The 27,849-nt window shown below is 50.5% G+C and overlaps 1 protein-coding gene across 10 annotated transcripts in view; it reads right to left on the reverse strand.

Annotated features, from left to right (window-relative positions):
* The window catches only part of CLEC16A (C-type lectin domain containing 16A), a 202,579-nt gene that overhangs the window by 137,089 nt on the left and 37,641 nt on the right, over nucleotides 1-27,849 (reverse strand). For 8 of the 10 annotated variants that reach the window (XM_078074801.1, XM_036070341.2, XM_078074800.1 and 5 more), the window contains exons 10-11: nucleotides 14,803-15,034; nucleotides 1,766-1,898 (exon numbers count right to left, since the gene is read on the reverse strand). In XM_078074801.1, coding sequence (XP_077930927.1) covers nucleotides 1,766-1,898; nucleotides 14,803-15,034 — 365 coding nt within the window. The remainder of the gene's footprint in view (nucleotides 1-1,765; nucleotides 1,899-14,802; nucleotides 15,035-27,849) is intronic. The other 2 variants (XM_078074799.1, XM_036070365.2) reach the window with 1 other exon arrangement.

A 27,849-nucleotide genomic window follows, 5' to 3' on the forward strand; every position in this document is an offset into this window, starting at 1 on the left:
CAGTGTTCCAGACAACCAACAATTCAATACCTTTACAAAGGAGAAGGCAACTTTCCACCTGGGCCAGTCTCTCCTTAGCATTTGGTCTCAGAGCCAAGGACAACCCTGGCCCAAGGGTCCCGGGGCCACAAGCTTATATGTGAGCCCAACTCAAGGCACAAGGATCAGCTTCCATTATAAGCCACATGGTAGAAGATGCCAGTTAAAGTCATCGAAAGTTAAGAAACAATTTCAACCGACTCTAAGAAAAACCCTCTCTTCACTAAAAGATCAGGAAAAAAAAGAAGTCTCAATCCAACATTCAAACATAACGTTTCGTCTTTTCACGTTTTAAAAAATATATATATATTTTTTTCTCCCTTTAACAAAGCTATAGTATTACCATACTATGTAAAATATGTGCTCTGTTTCCATTTATTAGATCCTAAGAAACCCAACACATCCTGACAGTATTCACTTAAAAGCAGCAGCTCCTATTCTATTAAGCAGATGCACCCCCGTTTGCTGATACACCCCCCACCACTAGTCATTTGTGGTTTTTCCAATTATTCATATCCTCACTAATGCTGTGCCAAGCAATGAAAGGTTGTTTTCCCCTCCCTTTCTGAGTTTAGAATGATTTCCTGAATTTTCAGAGCTTCAGGAGTTATGTTTTTTGCTGCCAAGCAAAATCAAAACGGTCTCTGTAAGTTCCAACAACTGATAGCCGACACCACACTCCAGTGTTTTTTAATTTAAACCCAACTAAAAATGGCTCCCTTGTGCATCTGATAGAAATGAGTCCTGACTGTTAGATAACTGAAACATTTGCCAAGCAGAGAGAGGTGGAGGAAAAAATGGGTGTGCTTCAACTGTTCAAGCTGGACTAATAAGTAGGATGGGGTGTGTGTGTATTTCAGCCACTCCACCCTGAGGGTTCAGGAAGTGAATGCTTTGTAGGCTGACAGCGAACCCTGCTGCTGTGCATGGGATTAGGTTATGGCAGGGGTCTCTGCAGCGGGGCCCCCCAGGAAGGAAAATAATTCTGAAATGAAAAAGTCCTCCTGACAGTTCACTGCACACTTTGGAAGCAGCCTTCCACCCAATCGCATTCTGGAAGGGCTGGTGCTGCAGCAAGTTTCCAGGAAATGCGGCATCTCGAAGGTTTAAGAGGATGTAGCTTCAGCAGGCCATCAGTGAAGTGAACACTTAGGCAAAAAGCTGCAGGCCATCAGCGTGAAATCATGCTGGCTGAGTCGGGAGGGCAGGCCCTATGCACGGCGGGGTAGCATGGCAGTGAATGAATGAGACAGGGAGATCCAAATGCGGCCCCCAAGAGGGTCCTTCCTGGGAGCAACAGAGCACTGCCAGGGGCAGCCAGTACAAGGCTGTGAGGCGACCCACACCCTTTAGGGCAGGGCCCACCACCAAAGGGCTTGGGGGAGGTGGTGCCATGTGTCAGTCTTCCTCTTTCTAAGGGGTGAGCACTCCAGAGTTGAGTGTCAGCTTTGTCCTTGTGGCCTCTCGAGAGGGGCTGGAGAAGCAAGGAAAGGCAGGAAGCAGGACAACTTTGCTGAGAAGCCGAAGAGGCCATCTGGGTGTTGGGAAGAGGCCCCAGGTTACCTGTGCTGGGCATCCCAGCCAAGGCACGCCCCCTCTCCCCCACCGCTCAGCCCATCTCCTCATCCCAGCGACGGAACAGCACCCCCCACCCTGACTGGTGGGCTGGCCTGTGGGCTCCCCTCCCCCCAACCAGCACCAGGAGGACTGGGCCCACTGGTGGCACCTGCTCCACAGTGCACTCTCCAAGCCCGTGGCGGCGGCGCTCTTCTCCTCGTCCGTGGTGTTCTGTTCCTGCACAGACGTGTTGGCCGCCAGCTCCGGGAGCTTGCCGCGCTCCATGATCACCATCTCTATCTCTAGAAGCAAATACAGAGACGGGGATGAGCTCGGACGGCTTCACAGCCCCGGATTTACAGACACAGTCATCCTAGAGACAGAGCCCAAGTAGACCGCTCCTCACGCGTCCAGCAAGCGCTCGCCAGCAGTGACAGGAGCATCAGCAACAAGCTGGGGAGAAATAAGACAGAGGCCACAACCTCTCTTTCCTGTCATCTTGGCAATGCCAAGAAATGTGGCCCTGATTTTAATAAAAAAGTGCAAATTGCAGTAATTTATTTCAAGATGTTTTTTTAAGGCACTTATTTTACTTTATTGATACCACACTTCCTTCCCAAAGGAGTTGAGGCAGCAGAGGGAAGAAAAATGATATGTGGTTAATAAAACATAACCAAATTCACTGAGAAGATTCTGAAACTGTTTACACTCTAGGAAAGGCTTTGACATGCCTGAAGCCTTTTGTTTTCCTTTTCCACTGATGACTTCCAGAAGGCAGAGGGAGGTTAGGAACCTCGCTGTATTTTTCCCAATTAAGTAAGGGCCACTTGTAGGAACCGACGTAAGCATGGGGTATGTTTTTAGTTTTCAAAGAAGGCATAAACCAACAGAGACGAAAGAGAGATGGTTAGCTACTGGCCGTAAGGGGTCTCCATCACAGAGTTCTTTGATGTGTAGGTGTGGACCTTCAAATAGTTAGTTCTTGGAACCCAGAGTTCAGGTCATCTCCCCCATCTTCAGGAGACAGATGTGGGGGAAAGGATGCTGATGTGTGAGGCTGCACTTGTATCTGGAGGGACAGGAGGACTCAGGGATTCCGACGGCCCCCCGCCATCCATGATCTTCCCCTGGACTCGCGCAGAGGCCTCCCAGCTGGCTCTGCCCTTCTTTACCCCCTGGTTTGTTCTCCACACAGACCCAAGTGACTTTAAGTGGAAATTAGCTCTCATCGCCCTTCTGTTCAGAATTCTCCTCTGCCTTCCCATCACATGGGGATGAAATCCACATGCCGTCCACAGTGTCGAGGCAGTCTGTTGTGTAGCCCGGCTCCTCTCCACCTCTGACCTCACTCCCTGGCCTTCTCCCCAACACCCCTCTCCACCCGTGCTGAGCTTCTTCCGTGCTCTTTAATGGGCCCAAGCTTATTTCTGCCCCAGGATCTTTACACGGCTGCTTCCTCTGCCTGGAATGTTTTCACCCCGGGTCTCCCCTACCCTGGCCTGACTCAATGACATCCTTCAAGGCCCAGCTCAGATGCTACCGCCTCAGAGGTATCTTCTCAGCTCCCCCTGCACCGGTTTTTACCTCCTTAAATTATTATCAAAAATCCGTATTTCGTTCATAGTTCCCTGGTTTTTCCCTACAGTTCATGTTCTGTTCCCGGATCCCATCTCAGGGACCACATTACACCTAGCCGTCATGTCCTGTGAGGCTCCCCTTCACTGTGCCGGCTTTTGACTTCTGGTGACCTGACGGTTTAAGGAGCGAGAACTGGTCAGGTATTTTGCAGAATGTCCCTCAATCTGAGTCTGTCTGATGTTTTCAGATCATTAGACTGGGGTAGAGGTTTCTGGAAGGAAGCCCACACAGAGGAAGTGCCCTTCACCGCCGGCCGTAGCGAGGGTGCAGGCCACCAACACGGCCCAACCACCACCGACGTCAAGTCTGCGCCACTTGGCCAAGCGAACGCTGGTCAGACTTCTCCACCAGAAAGTTACTTTCCCTCTTCCCCTCACTGCAAGCTCTGTGGGAGTAAGTCATTAAAGCGCAGCCCACATTTAAGGAGCGGGGAGTTATGCTCTATCTCCCGGAGGGAGTAGCTACATACATTATTCGGAATTCTCCTAGATGAATCTGTCCCTTCCCCCTCTTATCTCGGTTTTACTTTATAGCATTCACAACTGCCTAGATTTCCTATTTTTTATTTACGGTTGCTGCCTGCCTTCCCCCACTAGAATGGGGGTTTCATAAGAGGAGCCCCCTTCCCTGTCTTGCTCTCCACTGGAACTCTAGTGTCGAGCCCAGCGCCCGGTATGCGGCGAGTGCTTACTAATGGGATGGGCAGACGGATGGCTGGGCGAGCCCAGAGTGGGAGGCTTTGGCGGCACGCAGAGCCGACAGTGATGCACGGCCCCTATGACATGGAGCGGGTGGCCCAGGGCCCCACCCAGTCTGCCCTGAGCGTGCCCAGCATTCTCACGGGCGGCAGCGCGTGCCCATCACCCTCTGGAACTCCACTAGGCACGGCTGCGCCTGCGACTGTCCTCTAGCGTGGAGGAGTGCACCACCCACCCATCCACACGGGCCCGGACCACCAGCCCCTTCCTCCCAGGGTGGACTGGAGCCTCCCACGGGGCCATCACACAGGTGGGAGCTGACCCATGATTTTCAAGTGCAATGTGGACAAATGTTCTGTTTGCAGAGTTCTGTGTTTATCTTAATGTGCGTTAGAAGATTCTAACTGCACAGAAAACCTGTTCTTCTGTGGATATCACTGCTTAGGAGAAGGCGAGATTTAAGGGAAAAAAACCGAGTGAGTCAATTCACAGGGAGCTACTGAGTAAACAGCAGTCCAAGCAGCATGGCCGCGGCAGAGAGCAGGTGGGAGTGCAGACTGCTGAGAACCACTGTTCCTTCCTGCGCCTACACCTTCACCCCCACCAACCTCCTCCAGCTGCCTCCTGATGAGCCTGACCTCTCTGTGGTGGGGGCAGTCTGTCCCCACCAGGGAGAGGAGATGATTCACGGGGCAGTACTTCTCTTATTTTTAATTATCCTCATCTTTAAACAATCTGTTTTGTTTTGTGATGTATCTAACCTTGGCACAGCAATACAAATATGTGTAATTTACAATAAATGTATCTATATTGGCGAGCTGCACGCTTAAATGACATTTATTTGATTGTTAGTGTTTACCGACAGAGCATGCCATTGAAAACATCTGAAGACTACCCAGCAGGACTGTGATGCCAGCCTCTGGCTTCCACCCTGGGACTTCTGACACACCTCCTGCCCTGCTGCGAGCTCCCCTCCCTCCCAGCCCGGCTGACAAGGCAGGAACTCAGCTTCAAGGACTCCCCAAGGTTACAGGGCCAAGCCCTAGCACTTCAGCCTAGAGAATACGCCTGCTGTGACGTGGTTATTCCTTTTTAATTTTTTAATCTCCCTGGACACTCAGAATTCTGGAGCACACAGCCGTTAAAGATAATCCAGTCTAGTGCTCACCAAATTTAGTTAAGGAGTGGCATATTAATTCTGAATGACAATTTCCCACGACACACCACCACAGACAGGAGCAGAGTTGCTCTGGGTAAAAGGTAGGTGGGTTCCCAAACGTCCCTGGCTGCGGGTTTCCTCCTGCACTCCACAGAGGCCCCTAAAGCTCCTTTCTAGAATTCTGGAGTTTCACACAGAACTGCTAAAAACCACTGGTTCAGTCCTAGATACTGTATATGAGGAAACAGAAACCCAGAAGCATAGTGACAATTAATATGACAAGAAAAGTAGCAGCAAAAGCCAGGACTGCTGCCCGCCCCACTTCCGGGTCCTCTCCTTGTGCAGGACCAGGCCCACGAGGGTCCCTCCACGCACAGTGAGGTTCCTCAACCTCGGTTCTGTCACCCTGGTTCCCACCCTCCCTATCCTCATCCGGCCAGCACAGTTACGGGGATTAATTCTCTAGATGAACATACAACAGTCCTTCCAGTGCTAATACATGTTGCCCCTGGCCCCTTCTTTTTAACAATTTTATCCAAACAACTCTTAAAAGTAGTGATTCTTACCTAGCGTCTGTCAACTCCCTGAAACTTTATGCAAAATGCCACGTGGGCATTGGGGGGGTTTAGTAAGTTTTTTGGGGAGAGAGTCTGTCCAGATTCTCACCATTCTAAAACGGATTCCACAATCATCTTTAAAAGAGGGTGCCAAAGAGATTTGACCTTTTTTTTCCTGGTGAGATTCAAGGTCAAAGTGAATGTCCTCTTTATGCCAGACCAGAACGTCCGGCACGGTTCTGCAGAGCCTTCTGGGCCCTCACTCCCACACCTCCCTGCAGATACATGCCTGTCTCGGTGCAGCCTTGCTCCCCGCCCAGGGTACACGCACCAGGCTGCTGGCACCAAGGAAAGCAGATCAGTGGGCTTGCGTGCATGGATTTCCACGGACGGTCACTGAGGCCAGGACTCAGGCTCTGATGATGAATTCCCAGGGGGCTCCGTCTGAACCTGCTATAACATACACATGAGCCCCCATCCCATCTGGGTTTCTATTTTGGAATTTGAAGGGACTGCGGCAACAACCCAGCTCAGTTTTGTTCCAACTTCAGTCATTTGCCTGCCTCTAGGACGTTTGCCATGTCTCTGTGTTGCCTGTACTATTTGTTATTTACCTCATCATTTTATCTGAGCTCACTTTTTTCTTTTGATTTAAATACATTTTATTTTTTTTAAGATTTTATTTATTTATTTGAGAGAGAGAGACACAGCGAGAGAGGGAACAGAAGCAGGGGGAGTGGGAGAGGGAGAAGCAGGCTTCCCGCGGAGCAGGGAGTCCGATGCGGGGCTCGATCCCAGGACCCTGGGATCACGACCTGAGCCGAAGGCAGACGCTTAATGACTGAGCCACCCAGGCATCCCTAAATACATTTTACAAGGAAACTTTAGGGGAGCCCGGCTGGCTCAGTCAGTGGAGGGTGCGACTTGTGATCTTGGGGTTGTAGGTTCTAGCCCCACACTGAGTGTAGAGATTACTTAAAAGAATAAAATCTTAAAAAAAAAAAAAAAAGGAAACTTTAAATCACTATTATACCCTTCAATTGAGCAATCCCACTTGTAGGGATTTATTTGGAAGATACATCCCTTAACAATATAAAAATGCACACACTCAAGGGTATTCACTGAAGTATTACTTGTAATTGCAAAATACTGGAAACTACCTAACTGTCCAAGCATAAAGATCGGTTGAATAAACTTTGGTACACACACACACACACACACACACACACACACACACACACACACCGTGCAGCTGTAAAAGAGAATGAGGAAGACCATGGTGAACTGATATGGAGTGATTTCCAGAGAAGCTGCTAAGCGAAGAGAAGAGAGAGCGTATACAGTGTGCTACCCTCTGTGTAAGAGAGAAGGGAGAATAAGAAAACATTTCTAGATTGGCATTTTCTTACAAAAATAAGCGTGGGAAGGAGATTCCAGAAAGCAGTCAAGTTGATTATCTACCAGAGGAAGGGGAATGGGACGGAGTATGGAAGAAGGGACACTTCCTGAACATACCCTTTTGCATGGTTTTAAGTTTGTTAATAATCCATATATTAAAAAAAAAAGAAAGAAATTAAGTCTGTAAAAATGGGAAGGAAGAACCCTAACTGGACCAAAAAAAAAAAAAAAAGGACCAACATTTTTTTTTTTTTTTTTTTCTTCAAATGAACACCATACCTACCCTGATGGGGAATAAAGAACAAAGAAAGGGCAGACTAATCCAAGTAGCTATAAACAGCATACTTGACTCTGTACCCTCGGTTGGGAGGCAGGTGAAGTATGCGGGGCGGGGCGGGGGATTGCAAACCATCCTGAACTCTTGTTTGTTAAACAATAAGCAAACTGAAACTTTTTAAGATGTATTATAGGACTGAGCAACCAAACGTGTTGACATTGTTGGGAGCCAAGGCTCTTGCTAAAGAAGTGACACACAGATCTGAAATGGGGGAAGGCGAGAAAGAACCCTCTGGGAACTGACTGGCATTGGCATGAATACTGGAGGTATTGGTATGCATTCATGATTTCTAAAATATGTATATGATATGCATGTCTGTACGTATGTGTATGCATGCACGAGTAAATGTGTATTTTGTGTATGTACACGCACCTGTTTTCTAGATCTGTCCATTGAAAGGGCCAAAAAGCAAGGTACCCCGGTAGCCATCAGCCCTTCTGGCACCCGGCTCCTGGCCTCTAATACCACTGACCACTGAGAGGAAGCAGGGTTTGTCAGAGAAATGGCTCATCCCGGGGACAGGCACTCCCCATGCATTCCAGGATGAACCTGGAATACCTTATCAAACCAGAAAGTATAAGGACTGCTCAGAAGAAATGACGGGAGCTTAGCACAAGGCCACAGCAGCCAGCCCAAAGGGGTTCCCAATGGCCAAGTCTGGGACAATTTGAGCATCAGATGAAGTAAATCAGTAATGAAATATAAACCACTAAAAACTGAAATCCTTGAGTGTGTGCCAAGAACTGATAAAGAAAGAAATGGGGAGAAGGGAGGCATCTTGCTTACAGTGGAATGCTGAGGGCTGACTTTTCAACATGGAGAGAGTGCTGACGTTGGAAAATCAACATTTTGCCACCAGTCTGGCAAAGACGGGATCAGGCAAGTATCATCAGTGAATGGCGGCTCCCAGGGTCACTGTAATGAGGCACAGCATATCTGTATTATCTCTAAGCGTCTCCCCATGGACTGTGAATTAGTGATTATACAGCGGAGAGATGGGGCAATACTGCAGCCAGGTGACCAATATTCATGTCACCCGTGAGGGTCAGGGGGACATCACGTGCCTCCAGGTGGGACACTCCAACGAGGACATGACACCACCTACGCCACGGTCCAGCCAAGAATATATAACCTCCATGTAATCACAAATAAAACATCAAAGACATAAGAGGGAACATTTTATTAAAACGAAGGAGGGAGAGGTTCTGCATTCCTCAAAAATGTCACTGTTGTAAAAAAGAAGGCTGTGAAAAATGTTCCAGAGTCACTAAGGCCAGAGAGACACGACAATTAAAGGCACTACCTTACCCTAGACTGGTGGGGGAAATACTCTAGAAGGGAGATTATTGGGCCAATGGACAAACTGGAACAGGGACAGGAGAAACCCACACTGGAGTGGACAGCTGCCCTGGGGTCACGAAAGCCAATGCCTAATTCTCAGCAACTGTGTGCTGACACGTATAGGAGCGAAGCGACGGGATGGATGCAACTCACCCAGAAAAAAAGTGTGGGGGGGGCGGGGCAGAGAGAGGGAAAACAGAAATAAGAAAGCAAATGGGCTATAACAGGTTAAAAGATGAAACCGGGTAAAAGGTAAACAGGTGTTCTTTATACTATTTTTGTTTCTCCAAATTCTGATAAATTTGAAATTATTTTCAAATGAAAAAAAAATGCCTCATTACTCCTCTAAGCATATGGTCCGTGTAAACAGGAAACAAGTGTGAAAGTGTGTGTGATGAGGGAACAACCAGGAGCGAGGTCTGCTGTGTTCTGGGAAAGGGGGCGCGGGGACAGAAGGGCTAATGAGCTGCAGACGGATCGAGGTGGTGGGCCTCTGCCCCCGCTACTGGGGGCTCCTCTCCCAGCGTGGCCCACATCCTGGAAAGGAGCATCTGTGTGGTTATAGTCCCAGCACCAGGCCCTGGGGCCCATAATCTTGAAGGCTCCTGCACCCCAGCCTGGTAGGTGGTACGACCCCTTTACACACCCGGAGTCTTGAGCCTCTGGGAGTCGAGGAACGTCCTTGTGAGGCTGAGCGGCTGGGCAGGGGAACCCAAATCTCCAGCTCCTCTGGCCTCACAGGCCCCGCCCTGGCCCTCCTGGGCCTCTTATCATTGCCACAAGAGCCCCCAAAGCAGGAAAGGATTTGCACACCCCTGGGCACAGCAGCACCAGTACCGACCGCCAAAAGGTGGAAGTGACCCAAGTGTCCATCAGGGGGTGAATGGATAAACAAAATGTCATCTATCCACAAAACAGAATACTGGTCAGCCTTAAAAAGGAAGGCGGCCCTGACACACGTGACCACAAGGATGAGCCTTGAGTACATGATGCTGTGTGAAATAAGAAGTCGCAATAAGACAAATACTGCAGGATCCCACTTCTACGAAGTACCTAGAATAGTCAAATTCAGAGAGACAGAAAGTGGAAAGGTGGTTGCCGGTGGGGCGGGGGGCGGGAGGGGGCGATAGGGGGTTAATGTTTAACAGGGAGAGAGTTTCAGTTCAGGAAGATGAAAAGAAGTGCGGAGACGGATGGCGGTTTGGGTTGCACGACAGCGTGGATGTGCAGGGGAGGCCAGAAGCCCCCGGCACCCGAGGACGTCAACCTCTCCCCCTCCAAATGACGACTCTGGCCAGATCCGGGAGCTTCCCCGATGCTCTGACACACTGATTTTTTTAAATAACAGTAATAATCCATCAACTTGCCCAGGATGATGTACATTCTAATCTGATTAATATTTGGTAAACGAAGTGCTTTTCAGGGAAATGGCAGGCATGACCTCCCAACAGTCTTTGACTTCACAAATTCAAGGATTTTCTGAGTTGCCCCCGGTATTCTACATTCCAGGAATCAAAATAAGGACAGACAATAAAAAGGGGGAAGGGGAGAATAAGAAGGCCCTAACGAGAACGTTCAGGGAAAGAGAAAGATGCCCTTGCTGGTTACCTAGGAAATCAGGGAAGGACTGCATGCTATTGGCTGGCTCTGGAGGAGAATTTCAAGAGGCAAAGAGCACCTGGCAACAACAGGGTGTGTATGAGCTGAGGATTTGGGGGAACCTCTTTCTTTGTTTTGTTGTTTTCCTTGACCGAACAGCACGAGATTGAATTTAGAATGTTTTTTTCTGGGAAGTTCCTTATACTAGTTAAGCCCATTTTAAAAGGTGGCACTCCCACGTCTCTACAATGGCGGGCCAGCCTCCTAATCCTTCTCCTCCCTCCCTTCCTGCTGTCCCCCCACCACACACACATGCTCACCCACTCACCCACCTCACTAATTCGTTATACAAATGAACAGAACCGGGCTTCACAGAAACTCGCAATAGGGGGTGGGAGGAGGGGCGCCCAAGCACACACGCCCCATCTAAGCTCCTCACTCTGCTCTCTGCCTTGGCCAGGCTGCCTGTTCAGTGCTCGTGGGTCACATGGTTGAGTGCTGAGACAGTGATGTTCTCATTTCTGACAACCTGAGGGCTGGGCATTGTGAAGCCCCCCCCATCAGAGAAGCAATGACTAGCCCAGGGTCACAGAGCTGCTCAGGAGCAGCCCCTCCAGGATCTAGGATTCAGACCCCAACCTCCCAATGGCTAATCCACAGCTCGTCCCAATCAGGAAACTCTGCCAGCCGTGGGGTTGGCTCTGGCTTTGCAAGAGGAGCCAGAAATGATGCCAGGGTTCCATTTCATTTCAGTGGAGACTTCAAAAAAAAAAAGGCAAAGCTGGGGTTCCCAACTTCTGGGCACCCCTCAACTCCCAGCTGACCTGGCAGGTTCAAAGTCAGTGTTGACCTCTTCACTCTGTGTCCTTGCTGGGATTCAAGCAAAGAGTAGGTTTTCAATCTGAGGACATGAAATTGGTGCCTACTTTTTCCATTGGCAAAAACCAAAAACTAAACCCTATTTTTCAAATGAGAAGTGCAAACAATTCATTCTTTTGTCCTAGGTCTGTTTATTAAGTTACTGCTCCGAGTGACTCCAAAAAGAGACAACTGTCCTTTCAGAGTAACATGCGTCGAGTGAACACTTCCTTGGCCATGGGCACTAGGGTACCCCTCTTTTTCCTTTCAGTGTGCAATTTCTGCAAATTTAGGGGCCCTGTGATTTTCTTGGTTTCAGAATGAGTCACTCATCAGTTGGGACCTGCAGCCGAGTGGAGGGTCCACAGGTACACATTCATTTCACACTACTTCCTTGTCTGGGCTTAAATGTGGAGGAGGTGTGAATTCTGGTTGCATTTGTAGAAAAAGAACATGTTAATGCCACATTTAAATCAGGTCATGGCAAAATTGTGACTTGTGGCCACATGCCTTTTTATGCCTGTGTTTTCTGCCACCTGGTTGAGGCAAGATTTCCCCACTAGCGTGGGGATGGTGGGGTTTGCAGGGGGGAGTCGGTGCCAGCATCTCTTCACTCAACAGTCACCTGTGCCTGTTTGTTATCAGCAGGATGTCAACAAGCCTCTAGATCCAGGGACAGGGCAAGAAGCCTGCTAGAGAAAAAATAATCTGGAAGGGAGAAGAGCCACACAGCCACCTCCAAAGAGCAAGGGAGCAGACAGCCCTGAGGGGGGATGAGGGACATACAGAAATAGTGCAGCTTTCTCGGGGAGCATCTGCTGCTTCCACTGGCTCAGCATCCATGCCCCTTTCTTCTGATGTTTTTTTACTGAGGGAATCATCATCATAGGATCAACAAGTGACCCAGGCCTGGCCAGTCGGCACAGAACACCCCTCTTACAGCAGTGGGCGAGCCAGGCCCATCACTGTCACGGAGCATCGGCCCCCAGACTAGAGCTGCAGCTGATGGGAAGGAGCAGCTCCTTCTCCACTCGGTGGTAAGTTGGGAGGATGCGAGCCTGGCGCTGCCGATGGTCATCTACACCCGGGGCCATCCCTGCCCAAGCCTTTCAGCGACGTGAACAATAATCACCCTTTTAAAGCCAGTCTGAGTAGATTTTCTAACTCATGACCACAAGAATCCTAACATATATTCATTAAAAAAAAAAAAAAGCACCACATGAATTACATTTTTTATGCTCCATTTCCAGACAAGGAAACTGAGGTACAGAGCTTGGGGAGACCGCTCAAGGCTCACAATAAACCGAGACATGACTGCAAGGCCAGTATCCCATCTCTTAGCTCCTCCCACATTGACACTGTGGCCTGACACCCTTCCAAGTCATGGGAGCTAACAGCTGCCTGGTTTCACCCAAACACAGTCTAAGGAGAGAACACCCACCAGCCGCACCTTAAATCTGAGAACAACCAAGAGATCAAATACAACATTCACAAAGCCCCATCCACCTGAAAGCTGCTGCTGCCCAGTTAGATGTCTCTTTGCTGGTCAGGCCTGTGAGAGCTGTATTTATTGAGGTTGAGCCAGGTGGGAAGATGACAGGTCCATAATATTTTGGAATGACTACTGTGTGTTCGAGAAAACAGGAGGGCACCAAAATGTCAAGGGGGGTTGCTGAGAGTCATGTTCAACTAAGCTCTAACATCAGCATCAAATGTCCAAGCAAAACCTCCGGGCGAGATCCCCGGGGTCCTGTCTGGTACAACCTGGCCGAGTGAGCACCCAGAACACAGGTTTTTGGAGGCTGGTGCACGTTTCTCCCCTTGCCCCCGGCACAGGACAGGCAGGCTCGGCATCTAGGGAGTCATCACCCCAATCCCAACAGTGAACTGGGACGGCAGCATGGCTGAGGCACAGAAGCCCCACACGCCAGGACCGGGCCGCTGGGCTGACTCACTTCACTGTGTGATTGCGGCCAAGCCTGCCCTGTCCACACCAGGGTTAGTCATGGCCAGGCCTGGTTCAAGAGCAGCCCTTAAAAGGATTGGAATGAAAGAGGTAGCATCTTTCCAAAACAAAATCGACAAAAACACAGCGTTCAAAATGGGGCGAAATCCTCCTCCTTTCTCCCCAGTGTGGCCACAGGACAACTAAACCCCAGGGTTTACGCAGTTTTCTCCTGTGTTTAAAAAAAAAAAAAAGAAAAGAAAAAAGAGGCAAATAAGCCAACTAAGATGGCTTGCTTACCTTGCATTTGCCCCTCACCTCCCCACCAAAGTCATACTTGTTGGCATCCGTGTCCTGAGCCAAACAGGAATTGCTATGTCAAAATGCTTCCTGTGCACTTTAAACAGAAATAAAAGCATGCTGGGGATCTCACCCTTAAAAAGAGGGCCGGGTGGCACCAGAGAGATGCTTTGGTTATACTTATCAAAATGGGATCGTGGCATTCCCTGAGAACTGCCAAGAAAATCAGAATGGGGCCAGCAGGGTGGGGACAGGGCGGGTTTTGGCTCCATAATCGCAGCAAACTCCCCAAAACAAAGGAGTTCCCGGTCACTGATTTACGGAGCTACTCCATTTCCCAGCTTCAGACCCCCTGGACTAGGGACTCACACAGTCCAGACCGATGGGCCAGCGACAGCTGCTGGCCTTGGAGGATTCACTACCAGCCCCGCACCCAGGAGGACAGCCCACAGCGGGAGCTGAGGACAGCCCGAGTCTGTCCCACGAGCTGTGGTGGAAGCTCAGGCCCAGCAAGCAGAGCCCCCATCCCACTTCTACCCCATCCCCTGCTCCACCCCGGGTGCCCGGGGCCGTGGCCAGACACCCCATCTGTGTGGCTGTGTGCCCAGCCCCGAAACAAGAGCCTGCACAGCTGAAGCTTGCCTAATTCCGGAGCAGACACTGCTCTCCAGATCGAGAAGGTATCAGCATCTAAGCCAGAGGAAGGTGGAAATTAAACCAGAATCATCCCCAACACGAACCAAAAAGAGGAATGAATGATTCTGCTTTCTGAGCACATGTGCACTAAACCCTGGTGTACCTCACTCTTAAACAGACAGATTTGGACAAATCTTAATGTAAGAATCTAGGGGATTATATTTGACTGTTTGATTCCAAAAAACATAATCGTATTAAAGGTTTATAATCTCATTCAACGTGGGTTTTCTCCCTGCAGTGCACTGGGAGTAATGACTCGTGTCAAAAATCAGCATCGCAGGTGACGGGGACTAACAGAACTGCAATAAACATGGGGAGGGCAGTAACGCAGCAGATGCTTACGACACAGGCCAGGCACTGCTCCGAGCATGGTACACGTACTAACTCATTTAATTCTCGTAATGACAAAGTAACTACCATCTGCTAGCCTCTGTTTACTGATGGGGAAACCGAGGCACGGGGTTTCGAGTAAAGAAGCCTGCTCCGGGTCACCTGTGCGATGTAGGCAGGCCTTGCAGTGGACCTGCCCACAGCTGCCTGCAAAGGGCTGGGCCACAGAGTGAGGTACACCAGCGTCGGGAATGGACAGACGCGCCCACGGACACACAACGGGGACCAGACACAAGGGACAGCCTGGCTCGCGGCACAGGCAGCAGGGTGGCGTTCATGGGCGCACTCACCTTCACTCTCCCCACTCGTCCTGATGCCTTTTGAACCACCCTCAGTACCTTTAGTCTTCTCAGCGTCTTCCTGGGTGTCCTCGGCGGGCCCCTTCTCCTCCTCGTCTTCCTCCCCAACGTTTTTGTAGTTGGGTCTCTTCTGCACCCGCCTCTTGCCCTTATGCTTGTTCATCTCAAGGGAGCGCTCTAGCGTCTCGGTGGGCTTAATGAAGCACCGAATGCTGGGCTTGGCCTAGGGAAGTCAACACACGGATTGGAACCTTGGAATCTCGCCGGACGCCATCATCAAGCTGCCTGAGAGTTGCTGCCCCAAGGAATTCTATTTCCGAAACAAAAAAAAGGCTACCTCCTACTTTGTCATCAGGACTGTGACTAACACCACCGTTGTTAAGTCATCAAAACATTAGCACCAGCTACCATTTATTGCCCACCGCCCTAAGTCGGAAACTCTGTACTTTATCAACACCAGCCCTGTGCTTCCCAAAGGCCCCTCGCTTGTCTAGGAAACACACTTCTGGTTAACATGTTTAGGGTACTTTGCATGTGCCAGATGCACTCTAAGGGCTCTGACTGTACTAGCCTACTTGAACTTGACAACAGCCCCATGAGGTCATCCTGTTGTTTCCCTCCCTTTACAGATGATAAAACTGAGGCTCAGGGGCGCCTGGGTGGCTCAGTTGGTTAGGCGACTGCCTTCGGCTCAGGTCATGATCCTGGAGTCCCTGGATCGAGTCCTGCATCGGGCTCCCTGCTCAGCAGGGAGTCTGCTTCTCCCTCTGACCCTCCCCCCTCTCATGTACTTGCTCTCTCTCATTCTCTCTCTCTGAAATAAATAAATAAAATCTTTAAAAAAAAAAAAAAAACAAAAAAACTGAGGCTCAGAGGTGGTGAAGGACACATCCAAGGTCAAAGAGCCAGGGGGCAGCAGAGCTGGGATTCAAACCCACACACCATCCGCCCAATGTAGGTCTTAAGTACAGCATGCGGGTGTTATTGACTTTTTAAAGATTTTATTTATTTGAGGGGCGCCTGGGTGGCTCAGTTGGTTAAGCAGCTGCCTTTGGCTCAGGTCATGATCCCAGGGTCCTGGGATCGAGCCCCACGTCCAGCTCCCTGCTCAGCGGAGAGCCTGCTTCTCCCTCTCCCTCTGCCTGCCATTGTGCTCTCTCTCTGTCAAATAAATACATAAAATCTTTAAAAAAGAAAAAAAGATTTTATTTATTTGAGAGAGAGCGAGAGAGCACACCAGCAGGGGGTGGGGCAGAGGGAGAGGGAGAAGCAGGCTCCCCGCTGAGCAGGGAGCCCAAGGCAGGGCTTGATCCCAGGACCCCGAAACCATGACCTGAGCCAAAGGCAGCCCCCTAATTGACTGAGCCACCCAAGCACCCCTAACTTCTACTTTAAATATATTTACTTTAAAAGAAGCTGTATACTGGGGCACCTGGGTGGCTCAGTCGTTGAGCATCTGCCTTCAGCTCGGGTCATGATCCCAGGGTCCTGGGATTGAGCTCTGCATCGGGCTCCCTGATCGGCGGGAAGCCTGCTTCTCCCTCTCACACTCCCCCTGCTTGTGTTCCCTCTCTCACTGTCTCTCTCTCTCTGTCAAATAAATAAATAAAATCTTTAAAAAAAATAAAAATAAAATAAAAAATAAAAGAAGCTGTATACTGCTACAGTGCATGAAAAACCAGTGTATCCTGCTGTTGTAAAAGTAACAGAAAAGAAAAAGCAAGGTGTATTGGATGCAGCCAAATGCTGGCTCTTTAGAAAGGGGGCTTGGCAAGTACCAGCAGGAAGTTAAAGCTCATCCCCAAAGGAAGCTGGCCCCAAACAAAGACGCTCTTCCCCGAGAAGTCAGGAGGCTTTCTAAGAGAAATGAAAGAGGCCTGTGTGCTGCGAGTGGCTCACGCCCCGTCCTGTGGGAAACACACAGTTGTATCTCAGCCCAGGTAATAAACAAGAGGTAGACAGATTGCCACTCCCATTTCATAGATAAGAAAACAGAGGCTCCGAAGGACAAAGTGACGTGCCCGATGTCACACAGCTCCTGAGCCAAGAGTCAGACTTGGAACTGAAGCCTGCCCAATCCCAAAGCCCAAGGTCCTCCTGAAATAAGGGTGCTTCATCAGGAGCTCAAACTCAGTTCCAGGCTCAGTACCCTTTAAAAAGTGTTTACATGCAAATGGACCGGGTCTAGCACAGAAAAAAGACAAAAGAAAACTGGTCTGTTTGGGGCAGGATTCTGACTGAATTATTTTTCTCTTTTCAGGGCCTGGATGATGTCCAGACATCATTTTGTCATTAAAGAAGAAAAAAGTTTTAAAGAAAACGTTTCCATTATCTTGATATGGTTTATCCATCTTCTGAATTTACCCCCAACCAACCACCAACTGTACTCTGGGGGCCACCGTACCTTGCCAATAAGTGGAATGTGCTCAAGGAGCACAGATTAATTTCAATAATGCTCAAAACAAAACCTAATTGGAAGCTAAATTAGCATCCAAATCCACACATTAATTTTTATTTACTCACTTTGGATTATTCATCCACAAAAATGACAGATAAATTGAGATAGGATTCTACTGCCCAGGAAACCCAGACAGCGCATTACAGACGCCAACGACAGGGAGCCCAGAGATGGGAGCCCCCAAGCATGTGCCACTTGAGAGACAGCATCCATCGGAGCCCACTTAGGATGCTGTGTGATAGAAGAACACAGCCCTGGACAGCCCCCACATCTTCTGCTGAAGGACTCAAACCCAGGAAATTAGGGTCCCAAGATAAAGTCACTGCTTCCTCTGATCACCACATACTCCCAGTGAATCTCAGAGTATGCCATATGCAATTAAAGCTTTCCGAAACAGAAAACCGAGACTAAATGCAGAGCAAAACATCACCCAGTTAGAAGGTCTAAGCAAAAATTCACGTGGATGGGTGTAGACACCTCTCTCCGAGGAGCTCTTTACGAACTCGGATGTACAGAAGTGGCAGAACAAAGGGAAGCGAAACAATGTGTGAGGCCCAGGGCTGCTCAGAGCAGTCCAATCCCCAGCTAAACCCTGCCATGAGCTGTGGGTCCTCTCTGAGCATCAGAGTCCTTGTCTAAAACACAGGGCAGATAATTCCGGCCTCCTAGAACTACACGTAAGCATGGATGTAAAAGTTCTTTCAGTAAGCATCCAACCTAGGAGAGTCACCTTCCTCTCCCTGCCGCCTTAAAAAAAAAAAAAAAAGATAAGAGTCAACTGTGAAAATAAATTTAAAAACTTTCCAAAGGGATCTGCTTTTCTCGACGGTCAGGTGTTGGGAGGACATGTTTACTGGGGAAATTTCAAACCTTTAAAATGCAACCTACCCAGTGAACAGCTGGAAATAACCTAAATGTCCATCAAGACGGGAGTGGTTAGGTAATTACAGTCTGTCCACAGAATGGGAATCCACGTACATGTTAAAGAGACCCAGGTCTTTCTGTACCTACATGCGCAGATTCAGAACGGGTACCAGGGTGGAAAAGCAAGAGCGGGGAGCTCAGAAGGGGCCCCTGCAGGTAAAGCTTTTCAAAGGCTACATGCGATGCTGTGAACCGCTTTTCCTGGAAAGTGGCCTATGAATATCTCAGGATTATATCTCTGGGGGATAAAGAAGGCAGGTGGTTCTGTGTGTGCATGTGCACACAAGCATGCTTGCATTTTTTCATTTCTAGACCTTTCTGTTTGGTTTGAAATGTCTAATCCTGTACACACGTTAACTTTAAAAAAAAATCATCAGGAATCATTTAGCATTAGAATTTTAGACTTTATTTTTCCTTTTTTTTTTCTCTTTTATATTCAAAAGCCTGGTTGTGCTTTTCTTAAGGCTAATAGCATCAAAACCCCGCAGTTACCATGGAGAAGCTGACAGGGCCTGGCTGGGATACGTGGACAGAGATTCATGATTGTTCCTACTGTCCCCATCAAGAGCCTCCTGGCTGCCGGCCTCCCAGGAATCTCTGTGTGACAGTGGACAATCCCAGGTGTTCCAAATGGAAAGCCCCCAAGAGAAGGTCCCATCCACCTTACACCGCACCCCCCCCCCCAATTCTCTCAACACAAAACCAGGTGCCTGGAGCAGGGCAGGGCCTCAGTGGGCTGCTGCTGAGTGAATTCATGGCTGCCTGTACCCATACTGTACCCAAAATGAGAGAGAGAACAACAAAGAAGCAAAGTGAGGGACGGAAGAAAACAGGAGCCTGACAGCCTCGGGAGATTAACTTTAGCATAGGGCAAGAGCAAGCGCGGTGAAACTAACCAAAGGGGGAAAAGCTCACTTCAGAGTCAAAAATCAGGAGGCCTTTGGGTTTATTTTCTCATAAAGTGAGCCCACCATGCATGTCCCAGACTAAAGTATTCCGCAAATCAGGTCTATGGTTCCCAAATGCTGCAAGTTCGGGTTTTGCCAAGGGCTCATCTCCCAGGGACCTGGTACCTGAGCTGCAAGAGGAGCGTGGAGATATGGGGCCTTCTTTGCCGCCAGCAGAGATTCTGCCAGTTATCCAACCAGGGGATGTAGAGGGAGAGCCCTGGATTCTGGGGCTGGCCATTTAGGCTGGCTTCTGCGGTCAGAGCCAGCAGCAGGCCAGCAGTGTGATTTTAGGGGTGGCCCAAGGGCTGAACTGCTCCCTAAAGTGTCTGCTTCTGCCTGCTGGTTAACAACACCTTATCTAGTCTCCACCCCTCCACCCTAAGGCTTCCATCCTGTTTAAAAGGTAAATACTCCAGGGGCGCCTGGGTGGCTCAGTCGTTAAGCATCTGCCTTCGGCTCGGGTCATGATCCCGGGGTCCTGGGATCGAGCCCCCCAAAATAAAAGGTAAATACTCCAGAAGCTGACTCCCCAGGGGTCGGCAGTAACTAAAAGGACTTTCGGGGCTGCGGAATTTGAGAGCCGGCTCTGCATGGACAGGGAGAGGGGTGTGGAGCCAGGGGTCAGGAAGGAGGACACAAACACCTAAGGCCCAGGCGCTGGACCCAGGAGAAGCAGCAGCACCGCCAATGCCCCAGGCGTCAAACAGAACGCCCTCCGTTAGGTCTGGGGGCAGGCCCCTAGGAAGGCCACATGCAGATGGCACATGAAAAAACAAGCTGCAATCCAGCAACCCATCCAGGATTCCGTTTACAATTAAAAAACCAAAATTATCAATTCAAACATGTCCATCTGTATTGTATTTTCCTGTGTGGAGATATGTGCACGGCAGTGCACACAGCAAGATCTGGAAGGTGACACACGCTCCCAACAGGGGTCCCTTCTGAAGACAGTGAGGCTGGGGGAACTTTCACTTTCTCTTCTAGTTGTTTCTATGTCATCCAGTCATTGTGCCTTGGCCAAGAAAGTATTACCAACACCATTTAAATGTAAAGAGTACCTTTAAAGAAAGTACCTGATGCCACTGAACTCCATGCTTAAAAATAGGTAATCCATTACTTTTATACGTATTTCACTATTTTTTTTAAAAGGCACCTTTAGAAAGGGGGAGGGGTTAGAGACTGAGAACAAGCTACCAGAAATGTCTTCTGTCTTGCCCTAAGTTACACACAAATGTAATCATAAGCACAGAGCCACGGACGCCCTAAGGTCACTGCACTTTATGTTACGCCTCTATTTAAAAAACATTCACCTACAGACTTTTCAAGGAAATCAGATGGTCCTAATGCCCTAAATACAAGCCAGGAACAAGTCTGGAAGCTGGATGCACAGCCGTCACCGGGGGACTGACCTTACTCACAAAGCCAGACCAAACACCAGGAGTGTGGCAGCCCTGGGCCTGCCTGTGCGGAGCCCACAGGGGCTCCGGGGGCACGGAGGAAGGAGTGAGGAACTGTGCCAGGCGGGGGGGGGGGGGGGGGGGGGGAGGGGGAAGCGCAGGAAGGCTTCACAGAGAAGGAAATGACTGGTCCAAGTCTCGAATGGTAGCAGGAGTTCACCAGAACACTTGGGAGGAGAGGAGAATGGTAGGAAGGCCAGCTCAGAGCTCCGGCCATTCACCCTTTATTTCTGGCAAGGCCAGGGCCGTTGGAGCTGGCGCGCCTGGTGATGGCAGTGGTGCTCCGGGACACGACGTGCTGCAGGCACACAGGAAGTCAGGGGTGGACCTGGACCAGTCGGGTGGCCCCTCCGGTCACCGGCTCCTGGTGGAGCTCATGGTGCTCATGGCCTGGGAGGAGCTGTCAGGGTATCCCTGCCTCTGTACCTGGTAGATCCGACCTGCTGAGTGCGTTTCTTTGTACCTACTCAGTGGTTCGGTGGGGAGGGGAGCAGGGAGTGGGCAGGAAAAGCAGCATGGGGACAGCAGGTGGGCCGCTCCGGGAAGAAGAGGCTGGTGGCTAAAGAGGGCAGATAAGGGCTAGGACAGGTGACGTGGCCGGTGTCTGGCTCTGTAGGAGTCATCGCAATGATCTAGGAAAGCTCATCTTCCAGGCTCTCCCAGGCCTAGCCCGCTCACCTTCTGAGGAAGCAACTAGAATCCTTTTGTTCAAATAGCTCTGATAAGGGATTTGAGAATTAGGAGCAAGGTCTTCCCCCTAAGAAGGGGGCAGGCCATGCTAACAAAAACATGCCCAACATAAGGGCAGACCCGAGTCCAACGTCATTCTCACTTACTGGCCCAGGGGCCCTGACCAAATGCGTCTGTCTCCCCCGAGTCAGAGAGAGACCATAGCGGCTCCATCGCATGCTGCCCTGAGCTAAAATGAGTTCCCAAATGCAAACACGCCCAGCACCATACCTGCCCCTTTCTGCTCGCTGGCGCTCTGGCTTGTGAGTGGGCTGGATTCAGCCTCCCCAAAGCGCTCCTGGGCCCCTGGGCAGCCTCCCCAACCCCCAGCCTCGGGGGCCGGGACTGGAAGAGTGTGAGGCACCAAGGGTGGGATCCGCAGGGATGCTGGAGCAGCCAGAGTCCAGGCTCAGGGTCCCTCCGCTCTCCAGCTTCTTCCACGGCCTCGGTTGCTACAGGCAACAAACAGATCTCACAGCAGCACCTCCCCCACAGGGCTTCTGTGAGGGGCCAAAAGGTAACACACCTTCCTGTTACCTGTTTCCAGGTGCTAACGACAATCACTGATGCCCCGTGGGCAACGGAAAGGTGCTGTGAGCACTTTACAGACACTGACTAGCTTTATCCTCCAACAGCCAACTAGGGGAGGGAGGGAGCTGCAGAGGGCAAAGGACTGGCCCAAGGTCACCTGCTCGGCAGAGGCAGAGCCAGAGCCAGGATCTGGATCCAGGGAGTGGGCTTCAGTGCCCATAGGCCTGACGGATGGGCGGCGCTGCTCCAGCGTTCACGCCCTTCAACGAGCACTTGGCAAGCCTGCCAATGTGGGGCCGGCCTCCCACGGGGCCCCAGTCACGCTCATCACAGCAGCAGGTGGGCCCGTGCCGCAGAAGCTCAGGGGTGGTTGGCATACCACTCACCCCCTGACCTGACCATTGTGACAGCCACCGACAATGTGTAATTATTCCCCATTTTGTCTCATATACACAGGGCTCCGAATGTCACAGGGGGTCCCAGTGACCCAGGCCTGCACCAACCATAACCAGCAGCAGGTGGCTTTGCAACCAGCCGTGAAGGGAAGCTCAGCTGATAACCGCTGCAGAGTGAGCCTCTTCTCATTCCAGAAGGCGGGGATCAGCAAGCAAACATCAGAGAGCATAAGCACCAGGCCGATCCCCAGGGGCGCGCGCCCCATGCCGAACCCCGAGTAACACGGGGCTGCTGAACTGAGGCCCATGCCTGTCCAGAACGCACAACTGCAGCCACCTCAGTGAGGCAACTGGACAATGCTGCCAAACGTAAGGGGGGAAATAAAACCCACTGGGGGAAACATGAAGAGCTAACGGGCCACTTCCGTTAACGAGAGGAGCGTGGCATTCTTCTCCGTGAACTGGCCAATTAGCAGGGAGTGTTAGAGCTGCAGAGGCAAAAACCAGAGAGATGCCCATCGATCTGGCACCACAACGATCTCAGAGCTCCGAGGACTCGCACTGCACGCACGCTGGGCACTGTGCCTGTGTGAGAAGCAGCAGGTAACAGCAAGACGGGGGTGGGACCGCCTAGAAAGCAAGCTCTGGGGCACTGCCAGGCCCGTGCAAGGCCAGCCTCATCGCATCCCCGGGCCATATCATTTCTGTCCCCCTCAACGCCTAGTGCTGCCTGGTCTGTCCCTTCAGCATTGTGCCTGGCATTCAACCAAAAGCTAATGAGTGCTGGGGGAGAAATTAATTGCAAGATACTTAGGATGGAAGAGGTGCGTTCAAGGCTCATGCAAAATAAAAATACACTCTTTCAGTAAACGACAACACACCAAACACTTGTGGGGTATTTCTTCAGGAAGTGTTTTACTGTAACTTATTTTCCAGAAAGAAGTAGCTGTGGGATACTAGGAACGCCCAGTTACCCCAAACATTTGGCCCAGAAGCCCACATGTCATGCTCAACTGGGAGTGACTGTCACTGCAGACAGTGACAGAGGGCACAAAACAGAAGCAGCATGGGGGGTCTGGGGCTGGATGCCTGCAATCCCCTGGTGCTGGGGGAGGACAGGATGATCACCTAAGCTCTGGGGGTGTCGGCTAGCTCATGCACAGAATGTGACAATAATACCACCATACTCTCTGGGTTATCAGGAGCCTAGAAGGAGAGGTCAAAGGAGATGAACAAGATGAGAAACGTTCCCTCTCCCACTGACCCAGTATTTCTTGGATAGCGGCCCCTGTTCTGATCCTAGCCAGCCAGCTCATCCTCACCAAGGTCTCTGATTCACCACTTTCCACGCCTTGCCCATCACAACCCGCCCTCTGCCCTCATGACCCCCAACTCAGCTCTTCATCCTTCAGTCCTCCAACCCAACAAGGCCACCTCCTCCAAGAGGTCTTCCCTCACCTTCATCTCCCAAAGCTGGTTTCTGTTTCTTCCCAGATCCAAATCTTCAATCTGCATTGACATGCTTATTTACTGTCTGTTTCCCCCTACCAGAATGTCAGGACAGGGACCTCGTCTGTCTCGTTCATCCTGTATCCCAAGGCCAGCACAGCACCTGCCTGGAACGTGTGGGTGCTCCAGAAACACATGTGGGAGGGGAAAGAGGGGTGAGCAAGCCAGCCAGCCTGGCACACAGGAAGTGCTGAAGAGACGGACGCTGCTTTTACTGGGGAATGACCCATCATGGTAGTGGGACCAGGGCAATACCGTGTGAGCCAATAAAGCCCTGTAGTGTTCTTTTCCCTTCTCTCTGTTCATGAAGCTGGAGGTTTCCAGCAGGGTCCCCTGGGGTAAGGTTATGAGCATCACAGCAAGTGGTCAGTGGGCACTCAATCTCAGGACAGCCAGGAACTCTGAACTCACTGGGGAAACCCCACCGACTATCTCCTGGGATTTGAGTTATGCCCACCCGCCTCGCTTGTGGTCTTCAGTTGGGCAGTGAGTTGATTCACACCACTCCCCTCCTGGCCCACAGTCATTAAACTGCTGGAGCTTCAAGGAGGGAAGTGAACGGAGTGGCTCTTTTCTCAACCGTGCGCAGCCCCCCAGCCTCCCGTCAGACAAAGCACCCTGAGCAAAACCAAGTTTCCCGGCTGGAGGATTCCAGCACGGGCCAAGACTGGATCTCTCTGGCTCGTTACACACAAGGCACTCAATTCCCTCATGGAGATTCGTTATTTCAAGACAACTGATGTTTACTGCAAGAGCCATGCTAAACACCCGGGACACAAAGGTTACGATGTTCCCATTCCTCCAGATCTAAGCTCCAGAACCTCCCAATGGCTTCCAAAGCACCACATGCCTCAGAGGCTTGTTCCCTCCCTGACCTCACCCTACTACACTCTGCCCTGCCGAGCTGCTCCTTCCTGTTCCTCTGACACACTAGGCACATTCCTGCCTCAGGGCCTTTGCACTGACTGTTCTTTCTGGCCAAAGTGCTCTTCCTGCAGAAATCTACATGACTCACTCACTCACTTCCTTCACATCTATGCTCAATTGTCATCTTCCTAATGAGCCCTACCCTGGCCACTCTATGGAGAACTGCACCCCACTCAAGCCTCTTAGCACTGCCCCCTCTCCCTTCCCTGCTTTACTACTGTTGCTTTTCTAAAGCACTAATCGCGTTCTAACACACTACAATGTTTACTAATAATTTCGTTGCTCCTCTCTCTCTGAAGCTCCTAGAAGCTCTGGGAGGTCTGGGGTCTTTGTTTTGTTCCCTGCTGCACTATGGTGCCTAGAACAGTGTGTGGTACCTGTCCAATAATTATTTGTTAAATAGATGAATAAGTAATGCTGACCCGGCTTCAAGAAACCCAGAGTCTCATTAAAAAACTCAAATGCCCACAGGGGCCAGGCGGCTGATAAAAACTAACCAAGTCCGTGGACAGAGACGCCGGAAGAAGTGGGTGCCTCATTTTTCTGTCCCCACTCCCGATTTTCCAACTTTTCACAGAAACCTGGAAGAATTGACCAATGGCTCAATGCAGACTAGGGACAGTCCCCATTCAACACTGGGCACTGGGGGGGGGACGGAGGGGAGGATAATACCTCACACCAGGGGGCAAGCAGTCTCCAGCCTTGGGGACACCCCAGCCCGGTCTGTGTCATGCTGCCCAGCAACTGCAGAAAAGCCATCTAGGGTCCAATCCACGAATATTCTCCACCCCCACCTCACCCCCACCTTGCCCACGCTGCTTTGCCCTGTTGGCTCTTCCAATATATGGCCATTCCAAGAACTCCTGGCCCTTCTCGGGCCCACTGAACCAGGACCGGCCTCCCTGGCCCTCAGGTGCAATCTCCCGCAGTGCTGGCTAAAGGCTATCCCCCAGTGAGCCTCCACGCTATGGGACTTCCGTCCACTGTCCAGTCCCACCTGCATAGGAGAAAGGAAGAGGTGACTGTTTCTAAGAGGTCTCTCATCCACAACAGCACCCTACTTGGTAAGTGGAAGGTGCCGCATTCTGGATTCTCTTTGATTCTGTCACATCCTCTTACGCATGAATCAGCACCTCTGCACTCACTAGTTCTGCAGGCGACAGTGGTGACGGGAGCTACCATTCCATTCAGGGATTACGGGAGAGACCACAATGGCCCCGCAAGAAAGGGAGAATACACAATGAGCTCGAATTCTTTTGTGGGAATGTTTGTATCTGTGCCAATTAAGGCCCTTGATTTATAGTGGTCTATTTTTTCCTTCGGTGTGCACCATCAGCCCTCTCCCAGAAGCCTCTTACCATTTTCAGGAAGAAGAACGTGTGTGCTTCAGAAACCGCACTGATTAGCCAGGGATCTCAAGTAAGGTCAGGGTCACTGAGAGATTCAGGGTAACTGTCATTTGGGCTGCAAAGGGGGCTACTCTGCGTGATGCATTCACTGCGCAGGAGGCTTGGCTGCCGTCTGATTCAAGCCTGGTGTGCAACGACAGCCCTGTAGCAGTGACCAGGGGACCCAAGCCAATGACTAGTGCTCTGCTTCTGCAAGCATGGAAGCAGAGGAGCCAGGCTGCTAGGTTCTCAGCTGCCAGCTCCACATGCTACGACCCGATGAGTGCTCTGCTAGCAGCAGACCCAGCTCCCAGGAAAGATGGGTGTCATGCAGAGAACTGGCTGCTAACATTTTAGGTGTGCACGCACGCACTCTTTGGGATCCTCCCAGAATCATCTGGAGACCATTCCAACTGGCTGAACTGGTGCCTACAGAGGGGTGGTCGACATCCTCGTTTGGGGACAAACGAGCCTAGTCTGCACCCAGGATTCCCAGTCCCCATTCTGAATTCACAGCCAGCCAACTGCAGGAACACACCTAAACTGGTTAAGCCTTTGCACTTTCCAGAGATCGAATCTGGGGCTGGCTAAGTTGCAGGGCCAGAAATGCACAGAGCTCAGCCCACTGCCAAGAAAAGGCAACACTTAACAATTAGTGCTATAATTGTCATCGTTGTTGCTAACACCCGGCCCTCAGTGCCTCTAGTCATAAGGCATCTCCCTAAGGGGTGCTCTCAGCGTGCCTCTACCTTAATCATCCCAAGAAGGAAGGTCCCAAGTAGGGGACTCGGGGGTTGTTGTGTGGCTTCAGAAACTAAGATTATTGTAACGATAACATCTAATATTTAGGTCTTGATGTGCACTAAGCTTTAGGAGAAGCACTTTACCCTGCATGTAATCCTCTCTGCAGACCCATGCCCATTATTCTAATTGGAGAAGAGAGGAAACGGAGGCCTGGGGAGTGGACTAACTTGCCCTGGGACATACCTAGTGAGACCAGGAGCCAGGATTTGGGGGCCCTGAGCAGCCTGACTCCAGAGTCCACTCCACTAGACTGTCCCATAGGTGGGATGCAGAACAGGACCAAAAGCAATCCTCCCTAACACTCCTCCCCCAAAGCCTGCCACGGAGCAAAAAAGAAGGTGGCACGTGAGAGTCAGGCTCTGAAGCTATTTCTGTTTTGAAAGTCACTAAGAACATCACAAGAGCCCTTGTGGCCCGACCCCCAGTTCACCCTTCGAGTTGCTCATTCCTGCAGTGAGTGCCCCTGAGCATCTCTGGCAAGCCCAAGATGGCACAGGTGACGTCAGCGTCTCTCGGACGAGGCCCCCTCCTCTAACGGGGCATGGGAAGCCCAAAGAGGCCAGGGGTCGCATCTTTACTATGCACCACTGCGTCTCTGCTGTGGAAACGGACTGAATGAATGCAAAACAAAGGAAACTATTCCACAGAAGCGGAGGATGAAAACAGACCCTTAAAAAAAAAAAAAAAAAAGCACCTGTAGGTAACGATGCGTATCCCATAATCTCATCTATATGTTCATGTTGCAAAAAATAACGAGACTTTAGCAATTTCAGGATTAGTGTTCTCTTACTCGATTTCCCTCAACAAGAAACAGGATCTGCTCTGCATTAGAATTATAGCAAGAACTGGCCCTTAGCAGGAACCATATGATTTTAATGCACAGATGAATTTCAATTAGACATTTACCTAACCATGCTGATGTGTTTTAAATTTAACCCTAAATTACAGACTTTCCAAATAACTCTG

The sequence above is a fragment of the Halichoerus grypus genome, chromosome 6 (genome assembly GCF_964656455.1).
Source record: "Halichoerus grypus chromosome 6, mHalGry1.hap1.1, whole genome shotgun sequence".
Lineage (NCBI taxonomy): Eukaryota > Metazoa > Chordata > Mammalia > Carnivora > Phocidae > Halichoerus > Halichoerus grypus.